At 38.7% G+C, this 14,457-nt stretch overlaps 1 protein-coding gene across 5 annotated transcripts in view; it reads left to right on the plus strand.

Annotated features, from left to right (window-relative positions):
• The first annotated feature begins 404 nt into the window (after positions 1-404).
• HBS1L (HBS1 like translational GTPase) overlaps positions 405-14,457 on the plus strand; it is a 91,580-nt gene continuing 77,527 nt past the window's right edge. For 4 of the 5 annotated variants that reach the window (XM_008056961.1, XM_008056960.2, XM_021711784.1 and 1 more), the window contains exons 1-2: positions 405-646; positions 4,551-4,616. In XM_008056961.1, coding sequence (XP_008055152.1) covers positions 604-646; positions 4,551-4,616 — 109 coding nt within the window. In that variant the 5' untranslated portion in view covers positions 405-603. The remainder of the gene's footprint in view (positions 647-4,550; positions 4,617-14,457) is intronic. The other variant, XM_008056963.2, reaches the window with a different exon arrangement.

The raw sequence follows: 14,457 nt of genomic DNA on the forward strand, positions 1-14,457 counted from the left end.
TCCACTTCTCAAGGGAGAGAAGGGGGCCAGGCGTCTGAAGAACATGTGACCAGCCTGTATAATTCTTAGACCAAATTTATACATTTGTTGAATGCCTACTGTGTGCCTAACTAGATCTCAGAGACCAAAGTGGGCAGTCTTCCAGGTCTATGGAAAACAAGGTCCTTGCTCTTATTGAGTACACAGTTGGCTTTTTCAGTAGATGATCAGAAAACAAATTTGGAAAATAATCTGGAACACTGGTGTAGATCAAGGACTCCGGCTCACAAAATTTGGTCCAAACCAGCCAATTCTGGGTGGCGGGATTTTCTTATTTGGAAACCCCGACAGCCAGCGGTGCCGGCAAGCACCGCCACGCAGAAGCCATGCCCCGGACCCGTGCGCAGAAGTGCGCATGCGTCCTTAGGGAGGAGGACCTTGACCCTGAGAGGTTGCCGTCGCGCTGTGCGCAGATAAGACGTCGTGCGTGCGCAGGCGCTCGGCGCAGACGCCTGCCGGAAGCCAAGATGGCGGTTAGGTGTTCTTCAGGCCGCAGTCGGCGCCTCGTCAATATCTAAGCGGGATATATCCGAAGGGACTGTGGCAAACGCCATCTCCGCCGCCATGGCGCGGCATCGGAATGTCCGAGGCTATAACTACGATGAAGGTAGGTGGCGGGGTCATGCCGGGCCGTTGTTTTCGCTGTTCCAGCTGGGATCCCAGCCCTTTGGCATCCACTTCCATCTGTGGGTTCCTCTCATTGGACCAGGCTGGAATTCGGGGAGGCCCTGTCGGGGGAAAATGACGGGACACCTGAGTGCCACCGTGGCGTTGTTTTCAGTTGTGATCTCTACCCTCTGGGATTGATTTCATTCGGGAAGAAGAAGGTGCTGCATAGCGTCAGATGGGAAGGACACGTCGTGAGGTTGGGATTCGGTGATACTTATGTATGTAAGCATTATCACCTCTCCCATTGTTTGCTCCCAGGTCCGGCACTCACGTGCCTGCTGCTAGCTTCTCTCCCCAAGCCCCCTTTTAGAATTGTCCATGAAACTTTGCTTCCTTGTAAACGTAGATTGACTTAGTGCTTGCATTCAAGTCACCTGCTGAAACTTAAGATTTACGTGATAAACCTTTTGTGTGTGTTAATGAACACTTTTACTTGAGCTAACTTATTTTTCAACGGATTTCAAATTGGGAGTTTAGGAGACTGTAGAAAAGACACATATTAAAAGGACCCAAAGGATAAGTCGATCACATAGATGCTCTTGAGATGTACACTTAGTTCTCGGCTGGCAATGCTTAGCATAAACGTATTTTGAAATGGAAAGAAAAAGTATTACGAGAGGAAAGAGGGCATGGGAAAGGACTTTCTGATTTTAAAAGTGAAATAAAAAAAATGTGTATATGAATATTTTCTAGTAGTTAAAGGAGTTAGAGTTAGTTTTAGGAGGAGCATATGTCTCTTAAAGGCATCACCACACGTCATACAAATTAAAAATATGAGCAAATATGTACTAATACAGAAGAGGAACAAAAATCTTTTGTTTTGTAAAGCACTAATATATATAGTGCTAAATACATTAGTGTTTATCACTGGCACCCCAAGTAGATTATTCTGGAATATTTGTGTTGTCTAATCCATAGTGGAGGGCAGCTTGTGCTGTATTTGGAGACTGTGATGCAGTCTGCCTGGCACATGGTAATTTCCTGGTGTTCACTTTGGAATGGAGGCCTGCCCTTTTAAGGAAGTACTGCTGTGAATGTAAGTATTGCATCTGGGCTACTGTTACCTGAGAAATTAAGACTGGGAGATATTTTGCAAATGTGATATATAAAGAACATGAGTAGGCCTAATCTTTGCTCATTTGTTTCTTTAATAGTCACTTATCATTTTCTTAACATTTATTGAGTGCTTAGAGTACCGTTCTAAACTTTGGGACTAACAGTAAGATATTTGAAAGTGGTTTAAAAGGAGGAGATAATACAAGTTACAGATGATTACAGTATGAGAGGTGTTAGAAAAAGTACTGACAGAGTGCTATGAGGGATTGTGCATATGAAAACACTTAATTCACAGTGGATTGGGAGAGTTTAAGCAGGATTTCTTTCTTTCTTTTTTTTTTTGTTTTTTGGAGTCAGAGGTCTCACTCTGTCATCCATTGCAGAGTGCAATGGCAAGATCAAGGCTCACTGTGGCCTTGAACTCAAGCAATCTGCCATCCTCAACTTCCTGAGTAGCTGGGACTACAGGTGCATGCCACCATGCCCAGCTATTTTCTTTTGCATAATCAGGATTTCTATGAAAAGGAATGCTTCATTGAGGAGGAAAGGTGCTTGGCCTGAGAGAATGAGTGCTAAATATCACCTTGTCCAGCTGGGGTCAGATTCTACTGTTGTCATGTGTTTGTAGAGTAATTGATGACATCATAACCAAGCTGTTTTTGTAACATAGGAGGTTCGTCCTCATTTCCTGTTTATAAAAATTTTGCTCATGTTCAGGGCCTGATTTATTTCTCTTCTTCCCATTTAGGCTTTCCCTTGTACTCTCAGGATCATAATTTTTAGATTCTCAAAAGTTTATAAGCTCGTGGAAGGCAAAATCCATACTTTAATTTTAAGTAGCTGTTACAGTATTCTTTACCTGTAGTAAGTACTCCAAAATTTTATTGAGGAAACAAGCTACTTTACACAGATTGCAGGACAGAATTCTCCTCATCTTTTATACTGTGACACTTTAGAGTCAATTTCAACATTAGCAGACTTATTAAAAAGGATTCTTCTTGTTTTTAATATCTACAAAGATTTTGTTTGTGAATGACCCCTCATTTATTTGTTAGTAAATTGTTATTTATTAACTTGGAGCTGTGATCTCATAATTTATTGAATGTTGCATATTTTTATCCAATAACAGCATTTATCTAACTTTGAGCATGCTGTTCCTGTTGCATGAATACCCTCAAAATGTAACTAACTCTCATCTTTGGAATTGGGTTAGATGCTGTATTTTGGGTTTTTTTCCCCTAGCCACCCCATGCCCTATTCTAGTTTTGCTGTTCATGTGGGTGTTTCCAAATTGCTCCATGTTTCTCATGTCATGCATTTGTCACATGATTTTGTAATTGCCCATTTTCTTGTCTGTGTTCCTTGTCAGATTTCAGGTGTGGAGGTAACTGGGGACCGTGCTCACTATTAAATCACGATTATCTCTAATGGTCCCTAATGTGGTATTTGTATGTGTTGACAAATAAGTAAATACATTTATGTAAATATATTTCTGTTCTTTGTGGGTTTTTAGTTTTAATTAGCTTGATTTATTAATTTATAATACAAATATTAATTTAGTGTTAAATATGTGCTCGGTAGTTTGCTAAACCAAGTTTTCCATTAATCACAATTGCACAAGGGAGGGATTGACAGTGCCTGGTCCTAAACCCGGGAAGTGAAGACCAGTTGGAGGCCCAAACTTAACCTGCACATAGGTTACTTATGTACCTAATCCTGACTTGTACTCCACATCTCTATAATAGAATGAAGTTATTAAAAATATAAAAAGAAGCTGACAGTCTCTTGGCGTGAACAGGAGTGTGGTGCTTTGAAGACATACTGTAAATTGGAGGAGTGTGCTAAAGGATAAAGGTGGCACGGGGGCTTGCTGGTTTACCCAGAATGGTCAGGGAAGAATTCTGCAAAGAGGTGACATTCGAGCTAAAACTTTCGCCAGGAGAAAGAAACAGCCTTGAACATCTAGGCAGAGAGCATATTCCAGTCAGTAGGAAAAAGGTCAGTTAACTGTCAATGGAGTAAGCACAGGGATTAGTATAGAAGTTCCCTAGCTCTATATGAAGAAGAATTACTTTCATGATCTGTTGTACACCCTGTGCTAGTCAGTTCTACTGGGAAAAAATGCTTTGGTTATAGAGGGCATTTGGTGAAAAAAGGACACATGGCTAATTTCAAGTTTTTGTCAACACTAGAAAGACTATTCAAGTGTAGTGTCTATAGGATTATTATTTTTTGATCAGCTGAGGTAAAAACTTGGAAAAACTTATACCCAGTTGTCTTAAGCACTGAACCGTGACTGGTGTGGTGGCTTATGCCTGTAATCACAGTGCTTTGGAAGGCTGAAGCCAGAGGATTGCTTGGGGCCAAGAGTTCAAGATAAGCCTGGGCAACATAGCAAGACCCTGTCTCAAAAAAAAAAAAAAATTGGTGAGTGTGGTGGCATGCCCCTGTAATCCCAGTTACTCAAGAGGGTGAGGAGGGAGGATCACTTTAGCCCAGGAGTTCAAAGCTGCAGTGAGCTATGATCACACCACTGTACTTCAACCTGGGCAAAGAGCGAGACTCTGTCTCTTGCAAAAAAAAAAAAACAAAACAGAAACAGAAGGACAATACATGTCTTTATAATATAGAAATACCTATTTTGTGAGTGTAATTCTTAGCATTTTTTTGAAAAGTAAATATTGATAAACAAGTTATTTTGGAGAGAATTCAGATGCTTTCTCATTTATAATAAGTGTATGAAAAGACCTTGTAAATGAATTTGTCTTTTTTTGTGTATCTTTTAGATTTCGAAGATGATGATCTCTATGGCCACTCGGTAGAGGATGATTATTGTATTTCGCCATCAACAGGTGAATAAAAAAAATGAATTTTTTGATTTGGGTATTTAAAAGTATCAAGTAAATATTATTGTCTTTATAGGACTGGAATGTTCCATAGACTGTCATATGTAACATTTAAAAAGATAATTATATGTTATTTTTCAAAGATATATAAAGTAATTTCTTTACCTGTGAGTAGAATTTAAGGTTTTGCTTTTGTCATTTAGTTTTAAGCAGTTTGAAGAAAACTCTGGTCTGTGGTTTTTCCCATATTCTTTGCAACTTACAGTTAATCTAAATATACTAAAATGGTGATTTAATTGATAATGGAATTCTAAAGCCTCTGGTGACAGGCAACAGTTATACCCCCAAGGATCTTTTAAATATTAGAAACATTGCTAGGTTATGAATAGACTTCCCTTTATACAATACTTTATCTACTGTATAAACAATACTAAACAGCTAGGTAAATAAACCAAATACATATAGTTTAGTCTTCTTATGGGGCCACAAAAGGATTTAGAATTCAACTTTCTGAATCATTCTGCATTTGAGCTACATTTTCTAGATCATCTGCCCAAAGATTTTTCCTTTGTTACCATGTAAGGAAAACATTCCTATGTCCTTTCCAGCAAAGACTGAGGCTTTGATCCTGATCTTTCTCTCACTGATTTCCCTAACAATGCATTTGTCTTCAAATTTTAGCTTACTATATATGCTGTTGGTTAAAATGCCTTACTCAATTTTAGTATGGTATAAAAAGTGAATACAGTTTACCTATAGTTAAGTATAGTGTAAATATAACTAAAAAACTAATTTTCCACAAGTTTGAAGTTTTAATATAATTACATTCCCTTTAAAATCATCTGCTATGGTTTGAATATTTGTGTATCCCCAAAATTCATATATTGAAATTTCAACCTCCAAGGTAATAGTATAATTTAGGAAAGGGGACCTTTGGGAGGTGATTAGGTCATGAGGGTAGAGCTTTCTTAAGTATGATAGTACCCTTATGAAAGTGGCCTAGGAGAGCCCCTTGCATGTGAGGACAAGTAGGTGCCATCTGAGAGCCTGAAAACGGACCTTCACCGGATACAGACTCTGTCTTGATCTTGGTCTTCCCATTCTCCGAGCTGTGAGAAGTAAATTTCTGTTGCTTATAAACTACCCAGTTCATGCCATTTTGTCATAGCAGCCTGAATGGACTAAGACCTGTCTTAATTACCCTATAATCTGCTGGGCTGTCCTATAAACTGTATCTGCTTTAATCCCACTTTTAGCCTTTGAAGACCAAACATGTCCCTTCTGACTTTTATAATACCTTTTTCTTTATAAAGGCATAGGTGCTCTAGAAGTTGTCTTTATCATATCTACCCTTACTGTCACCTTTTTCCTGTTGTTATTTTGAAATGCATCTAGCTCTATGTTTATAGGCCTGTCAAATACTTTCCTCGCTTAGTCTAACCATGGCCTTTCTTTTCTTTAATGTTTCACTGCTATTAGTCAGTATTCTGTTAGGAGTTAAAAATTGCACCAGTTATTTTACCATAGGGGATTAATATAAAGAGTTGTTCCAGCCTCAGCAACACAGTGAGATCTTGTTTCCACAAAAAAAATTTTTAAAAATTAGCCAGGTGTGGTGGCATGCACCTGTAGTCCCAGCTACTCAGGAGGCTGAGGAGGAAGGATTGGTTAAGCCCAGGAGTTTGAGGTTGCAGTGAGCTGTGCTTGTACCACCGCACTCCAGCCTGGGCAACAGAGTGAGACCCTGTCTCTGGAAAGAAAAAAAAAGTTGTTAACTAGGTATTACAGAACAAAAAAGTATAAAAAGGCCAACCAAAATATCAAGAAGGTAGTAAATTCAGGAAGCATTTACCATCCCTAGTTCTTCAAGGAATAAATGGACAAAGTTGAAACCACCTATCAGAATCTTGTGAGGGCTCCTTGGAGCTGTGACTTAGACCCTGAGGAGAGAATTCTGCTTTGGAAGTTTGCCTCTAAAGCTCACAGGAAAGACTGGATGAGACTGGGGAGGGAGACGCTGCATGGCTGAAGATCTCTTTGAATCCCTCTGAAGCTAAGATTTAACCTTTTGAAGAGGGAATTCTAATCTACTGGCTGGTCATGGTGTCTGGGGAGTGAAGAGACAAGTTGAAGGTGGTTCTGGGAGTTTTGGAAAAACTGGAAAATGATATTAATTGCTGCCTACTGGAGCAAACTGCTTCTACAAGGTGAAGTGTTGTTGGTATGACTGACTGGAACAAGAAGCTAAAAGGAAGGAGCATGTGCCTTCCTTCTCTGGTCTTCCAGTTTCCCTTGAGCATTCCTTATTGGCTGATCCTACAAGTGTCAAAGACGGTAAAAGGTATCAAAGAAGAAATGTGCTTTGCAGGGACTTCAACCCAGCATCACAAAGCTGAATAAAGAATGGTAGGTTAGAAGCTGAAAGATGGCTTAGTAACCAGCATTCCTTTACAGCTCCTTATTAGAGATTCAAATAAAGACATGTTATAGGGATTGGAGAATAAAATAAATTTCACATTTTCCAAGAAATTTCCTAGGCCTTTGGGCTCCTATGCTTTAACATCTCAGTTGACTAGGTAACTTAAATTTTAGAGTTGACAAAGTGATCTGTGCTTGTACCACTGCACTTCAGCCTGGGCAACAGAATGAGACCCTGTCTCTGGAAAGAAAAAAAAAGCTGTTAACTAGGTATTACAGAACAAAAAATGTAAAAAGACCAACCAAAGTCTGGTAGCACTGTCTTCATCACTCACACTCTAAGCACAATAAAGAGCATGGCATGTTCATGGAACCAAGAAGGTGATGGAGTGTAATGTTCGATTTGGGTTTTTAAAAAAATCTTCATGGTAGCAAGCAGATTGAAGGGTTCATGAGTGGAGGGAAGTAGGTAGACTAGTTAGGAGACTATTATGTATGTATCTAGAGGAGATGAGGATATTTTAGGACAGTCTTCTCAAAGTGTGTTCCCTGAACCATCAGCATTACTCGAGAGTTTGTTAGAAATGCAGTACTGGGGGGTCCCACTCAAGAGTCAGAAACGTTGGGAGTGAGGGAGATTAGTTGTTTAACAGGCCTAGTAGAATATGCTTATGGCATGCATTGAGAATCATTTGTTTAGGTCATAGATTTGGAAATAGATTCGAGAGAAAATGTATAGGCACTGAGGTCTCCAGTACTTAGAAACTGGTTGAATTTGGCTTCCATGTGACTGGAATCCTTCATAGAGGGATTACTGAAAGACATCTTAATATTGCAGGTTAACGTAGCCATTTATCTAGGCTTATCTGGGTAAATAGTGTTTAATATTGAATAACGAGCTAACAATACACAAGACCAGACCTTCAGAGGGTGTTGTACTGAGATTTGCATTTATGGATTAGTTTTCCTGAGGAGAGGGTTAGAATTTATCTCTGTGTCTCTCATAGCTCTTGATGTATGTCTTGTATGTGGTTTATATTCAGGACAGTCTGAGTCTGAGAGTTACTTTTGTATATACTAAGGAGTCAGCAGACATTAGCAAAGCAGGAAATAGTTAAATTGTTTTGGTTTTTTTCTGTGACAAACTGTAATTTGTTTTTTGTTTGTTTTTGAGTCAGTTGTACTCTGTCACCCAGGCTGGAGTACAGTGTCACATTCACAGCTCATCACAGCCTCAAACTCCTGGGCTCAAGTGATCCTCCAGCCTCAGTCTCCCGAGTAGCTGGGACTATAGGCTTTCACTACCACGCCTGGCTAATTCAAACTGGTATTTTTAACAAAAGCATGTGACTTTTGATTTTTAAGATTTTCACAACATTTATAAAATAGCAGTAATGTCAGGTCAGAAACTTACTTTCCTCTTTAATGTTATATTTTCCAAGTAATTTTCAATTAAAAAAATAGTTTTAGAATACTGCGTTCTTAAAGAAGCAGCTAATGTCTTTGAAGAGCTGAACATAGTTTGAATATGACATTTGAGTGACTTTACTAATATGAATTCCTCTCTATAATTAGCACATATGGGTTTTTAAAAAATTCTGTTAAGCCCAGTTTTCCTGATGGAAAAGCGATTTCTAAATGTTAACTTTTTAATTTCCTTTAGAAAGATTGTCTTTGATACTGAGTATTGAATTTTTGTGTGTGTTTGTGTGTGTGTTGGAGTCTTACTCTGCTGCCTAGGCTGGAATGCAGTGGCACGCTCATGGCCACTGCAACCTCGACCTGTTGGACTCAGGTGATCCTTCTGCTTCAACCTTCCAAGTGGCTGGAATTACAGTCATGCACCATCATGCCCAGCCAGTTTTTCTTGATTTATTGTAGAGATGAGATCTCGCCGAGTTGTCCAGGCTGGTCTCAAACCCGTGGGCTCAGGCAGTCCTTTCATCTCCGCTTCCCAAAGTGCTGAGATTATAGGCGTGAGCCACTGTGCCTGGACTTGAATTTATGTCAAGAGTGGGGATAGCAAAAAGAGCCTACATATAAAACTTTATTCGACTGGCTCTGTATTTTGTTTCAATGATTAGAAGTAATCTTTATTCAGTCCATTATAATTTAGAAACTTTATTGAGCTTCAATTTATGTGTAAGAAAAGCCCTATTCGAATACATTGATCAGTTAGTTTGGTGTAAGGCACCATGTTTAAAGTCTTGTTCGAATAGCTTTCTACAGCAGTATGGTAAGTAAAGCAATCCTGAATGAAGGAGTCTGGGAAGGCTTCTGGAAGGAGGTGGGATTGGGGCTGGGAAATTTGGGAGAAAAATGGCATCCCAGGTAGAGGAAATAGCATTGCTTAAGCAATGGCCTCTAAGTGAGGCTTGTTTCAGGAGACTTCCATGATTAGTGTGAGTTGTAGCAGGAAAGAGTGCTAAGAAAGGAAATGGGGACCCAATTGTGGAAGACATTTTTAAATTTTGTGTTTGTTGTGTCAGCTTGTTGGAGGTTAAGTATGGGGAGGTAGTATTTTGGGCAGGTAACTGACAATGGTCTACAAAGTGTACTACAGGGGAAGTCTGCAGGCCAGTGTTTCCAAACTGTTCCTGATGATGTGAATCAGCTGGGAGTGATTCTTGAAAATACAGGTTCCTGCTCCATTGCAGCACCACTGGATCATAGTCTCCAGGGTAAGAGGCCTAGAAAGCTATATCTTTAATGAGTGCTTCCATAATTTTTATTGTTAGGTATTTAGGAAACAATGTTAGGTAGTTTCAGGAGTTAGGTTTTGAATTCGTTGACCTTTTGTATTTGTTAAAATGCCTTCAATGGGAAAAAAATCCCTGTGGGGTTTATTTTTTCAGAAAGCACTTCTAATAAGTTTGTGATTTAAAATTTATAGAAGAATATCATTTTGTATTTATCACTAACCATTGCTTTTCTCTAACTTCAGTTTTTTGTATTTGTTGCTTTTTGAACTCTCATTTCAACTTCAAAGGTTTGAACTGCTCTCCCCACCCCCAGCTGCTATTTTTTCTGGGGGAGTTTTCCTACCCTCCTTCCTTTCTGGCAAACCTAGTCATTACTACTTCCAAAACAGTGGCCACAGTGTAGGCTTTTGAATTGAATTTAAGTGTGTCTTGGAGGGTGTAGTGGTAGTAGGAAACCCCACAGACAAAGTAGCTCCTAGGATGTTGAGTAGAAGCCTGTACATTGAGAACTTCCTCTTACCTGTCAATATTTCCTAAGTGAAACTTGTTGAGGGAAACATCTGATTTCATGCCTTATTTAATTTTTTGATTCGTCTTAGATTTCTTCCTTATAGTTCAGAGGTGTGAGAGGAAATTGGGGGAAGTATATTTGTTACTTTTAGGCTAAACCGAATAAGTTTATCAGAGCTGAGAAAGCAATTTGTAAATCACCAGGTAGAAAATGGCCCAGCTTATATTTTTTTAGTACTACCACATTTTATTGACTCTAAGATGCCATAGATTGTAAATGTTATTTTACAGACCACTTTAAAACAAAAGGCTGTCAATCTAAGTATTACATAATGCTAAGATACCATTTGATTGCAGGGTGCATCCCTAATTCTGAGCTTTTTTTTTTGAGTTGGAGTCTCACTCTGTCGCCCAGACCTGCTGGGCTCCGGCGATCCTTCCGCCTCAGCTTTCCGAGTAGCCGGAATTACAGGCGCACGCTACCACGCCCGGCAGATTTTTTGATTTATTGTAGAGATGAGGTCTCCCTGCCCAGGCGGGTCTACCCGCGGGCTCAGGCAATCCACTCATCTCAGCCTCCCAAAGGCGCGGGATTACAGCCTGAGCCACCGAGCCCGGCTTGAGATTTTAACATGTGGAAAAAAAGTGGTCCTCTAAGAGAATTTATGAAATAGGATTATCTCTTTTCTGTTATTTAGCAATGCTGACTTTATCATACCAGTCTTATCTCCTTGCACAAGAGGGGGAAAAATAGGGACATACATGTATATGTATATACACATGTGTGAGTATGTGTGTGTATTTGTGTGGTGCCAAAAAAATGTATACACATTTTAAGAAAGGAAAAAACTATTAAATTTGTAATAGTCAATATATACCGATAACAAAAGATCAATAGAAGTTACATTTGACTTCTGCAATTACAAGAGGTACTCACAGTGGTTACCATCAGTGTCCAGGTACTTCTGATTACTGTGAACTACTGCAGGACTTGTTGCTGTGCAAGGACTCCCAAATCTTCCCTTGTGCATATCACACACAGTGCCATGTGTCTCAAACTTATGGATGCATGCAGTTGTTAGGTGTGTTGGAGGTTCTGTTGCATACTCATACCTCTCTCATCATTGTACTTCCACAACATTCTCAAATTTCAAATACCACCAAATTTCAGATGGTCCTGTATTCCTCAAATGACAACCGTGCTTCTGCCATCTTCTTTAACTGTCCTGCCTATGGTGATGCTAGCCTTCATCTGATTAACACCAACTTTTGAGTGAACGTCATGTTACACACTGCTACCGTCATTCGATTCAACTTTGAAAAATAATACATAGATAACATCTCTAAAAATGTATGCTTTTTTTGGCACCACACACACACACACACACACACACACACACACTCTATATATATATATATATATATATGCATTTCTGAAAAACTTTGTGGTCTTCAAAATTGTATGCCAGAAATACCAAGTCTTACGAGTAAAAAATAGAATCAGGGCAAACCACTCGACCTATAGAGTATTAACAAAAAAGACTTAACATCTAGGATCTACAAGTAATTCAAATATGCTGAAAAGAGAAAAAACAAACAGCCCCATTACAATGTAGGCAAAAGATATGAATAGACACATCCCAAAAGAGGACATATGAGCAGCCAACAGATACATGAAAAAATGCTCAGCCTCACTAGTCATCAAAGAAATGCAAATTAAAACCACACTGAGATACCACCTAACTCCAATCAGGATGGCCATCATCAATAACTCAAAAAACAACAGATGCTGGAGAGGATGCGGGAAAAGTGAGCACTCCTATACTGTTGGTGGGTGTGTAAACTAGTACAACCTTTGAGGAAAACAGTTTAGTGATTCCTAAAAGATCTAAAAATCGACCTTCCATACAACCCCTCAATCCCCCTTCACGGAATATACCCAGAGATACTCAGAACACTACATGAAAAAGATACCTGCACACATATGTTTATTGCAGCATTATTCACAATACCCAAAACATGGAACCAACCATGCTGCCTATCGAAAGAGGACTGGATTTGAGAAATATAAATATACATGATGGAATTTTGTGCAGCCATTAAGAAGGTCAAAATTATGAACTTCGCAGCAACTTGGATAGACTTAGACTTTATAATACTGAGTGATCTGTCACAGAATCAGAGAACTGAGTATCATATGTTCTCACTCATAAGCTGACCTTGAACAATTATCATAATACTATAAGAAAGGAATTAGCAGTGGGGGAAACTGCCAGGGGAAGGGAGGTGGGATTGGTAGTTGAGGGAAACTACCAGGGATGGAGGAGGCACACCTCATCAACAAGGATATCTGCATAATGAACATTCGTATACCTAACCCTGAATTGTACCCCACATCTTTAAATAAAAAATTGAAGAAAAACAGCAATCATCTTATTAAAAATGCTTTCACATTTGAAAAGATATATTAACTTGCTAATAAATACTTCAGTAAGTATAGGACTTTACTTTTTCTTTAAAGTGAAAGTTTGACACAAGAAGATATAAGAAAGGACTGAAACTAATGAGTAATGTTGTGAAGACAGAATCTTGGAGATCCAAACAGGAAGGACTCTGAAAACAGCATATGGCCAATCTGAGCCAAGAGGAAGAAAACAGCACATGCATTCTGGGGCTAGATGGCATTACATTACATCACAATTACAGGATATTTCTCTGGGATTAGTGTTATTGGACTGCATATCTCTTGCTATTGTTTGGTATTGCAAACCCCTGAAGTATTGGGAGAAAAATTTCACCAACTAAAGCATTCTTAATATTGCCTCATCATTCTGCTGTCTGCCAATTAGTATGAGCTAATTTGTATTTAGGAAACATGCATTATAGTTGAATAGATTGAATTCTCTCATTGGCTCTGTTTCTTTTGTTCTGTTTTCCTTGTTCAGGATCTCTTCCATCTCTTCAGCTTGTCCTATGTTCTTACCTGTTTTATTATTACTTCAGTCTTTATTGATTACTTAATCCTTTATGCTTCTGCAGCACTTATCTGTGTTAACTCATTTGACTTAAGATATGTCATTACGTTTTTCTTCTTTGCCTTCCCTGAGAATCTGTAAGGCCATTGACTTGTACAGTGAATAGAGAGCACTTATGCTGTGGTTTTCTGAGGGTGTAACGCTCAGGCCACAGCTTTCTATTATGTGCATTATCTATAAATTTTGAATGGAGTTTTCCTTTAATAAATAAGGCCTTCCTAATAGCGTGTACAAGGGTGTGTATTGGGGGGGTGGTAGTAGTAAAAAATATAGCTCCTAGGAGGAGAGTAGATGCCTATACATTGAGAACTTCCTTACTTGTCAGTATTTCCTAAGTGAAACTTGTTGAGAGAACATATGTAGTGCTTTTACAGAAAGCAAAATCATGTAAAATTCATAATAATACCTTGCCTTTTGAATAGTATATTTCTATCCTTAACATATCCTTTAATTTTATTCCTTCACAATTTAACAGTTTCCAGAATTGAGTTCAGTGACCATCTATTAGAGGTAGAAATGTTAATACTTCGGGCATGCCTTGTGAATTTCTCCTTTGCTCACTTGTATTTTATTTATGGTACTCAGATATATATTAACACTTTGATAATCTGTCTTTCTTTCCTGTCATGAGATATCTAATACCCAGTTATATATTTACTGATAATACTGTCAGTATTGCAGAGTAGCACAGACAGATGTTTGAAAGTCAAATTTAGGTATAGGACAGTAGTTCATAGTGTCAGTGTGTGACTGAAAGTAAGGGTTGTTCATAGGTTAAGGCCTGTGTTTTCATTGAACTATTGAATTCAGGCAACATTAGCAGTTCTTGGGAAGTGAACATTAACCTTTTGTTTTCTTAATTATGCAAATACGTTTTAGGGTTTTCTTAATTATTTAAATTAGTAAGTTTGCTATATGGTTTGAAATAATTGTAGCAAAGAAGAGAACATTTTAGGGAACATGGAATAGTATGCAAGCCAGAGGTATTAGGAAAGGTGGTTTTTGAAAACCATGGAGAAAGGAGGCTCAGTGGAGTTTTCTTTGAGATTGGAGAAAGAAAGAAGAAGATGATAAGAGTTTAAGAGTTAGAACATTTGAGCAGGATTTTGGGTATATGTTTTGTCTTAGATTGTTTTTCGTTTTAATCCATTATTATAGAATGTGACTAGCTGACTCTGGGTG

The sequence above is a fragment of the Carlito syrichta genome, unplaced genomic scaffold (assembly GCF_000164805.1).
Source record: "Carlito syrichta isolate Samal-C Ts95f unplaced genomic scaffold, Tarsius_syrichta-2.0.1 Scaffold302583, whole genome shotgun sequence".
Lineage (NCBI taxonomy): Eukaryota > Metazoa > Chordata > Mammalia > Primates > Tarsiidae > Carlito > Carlito syrichta.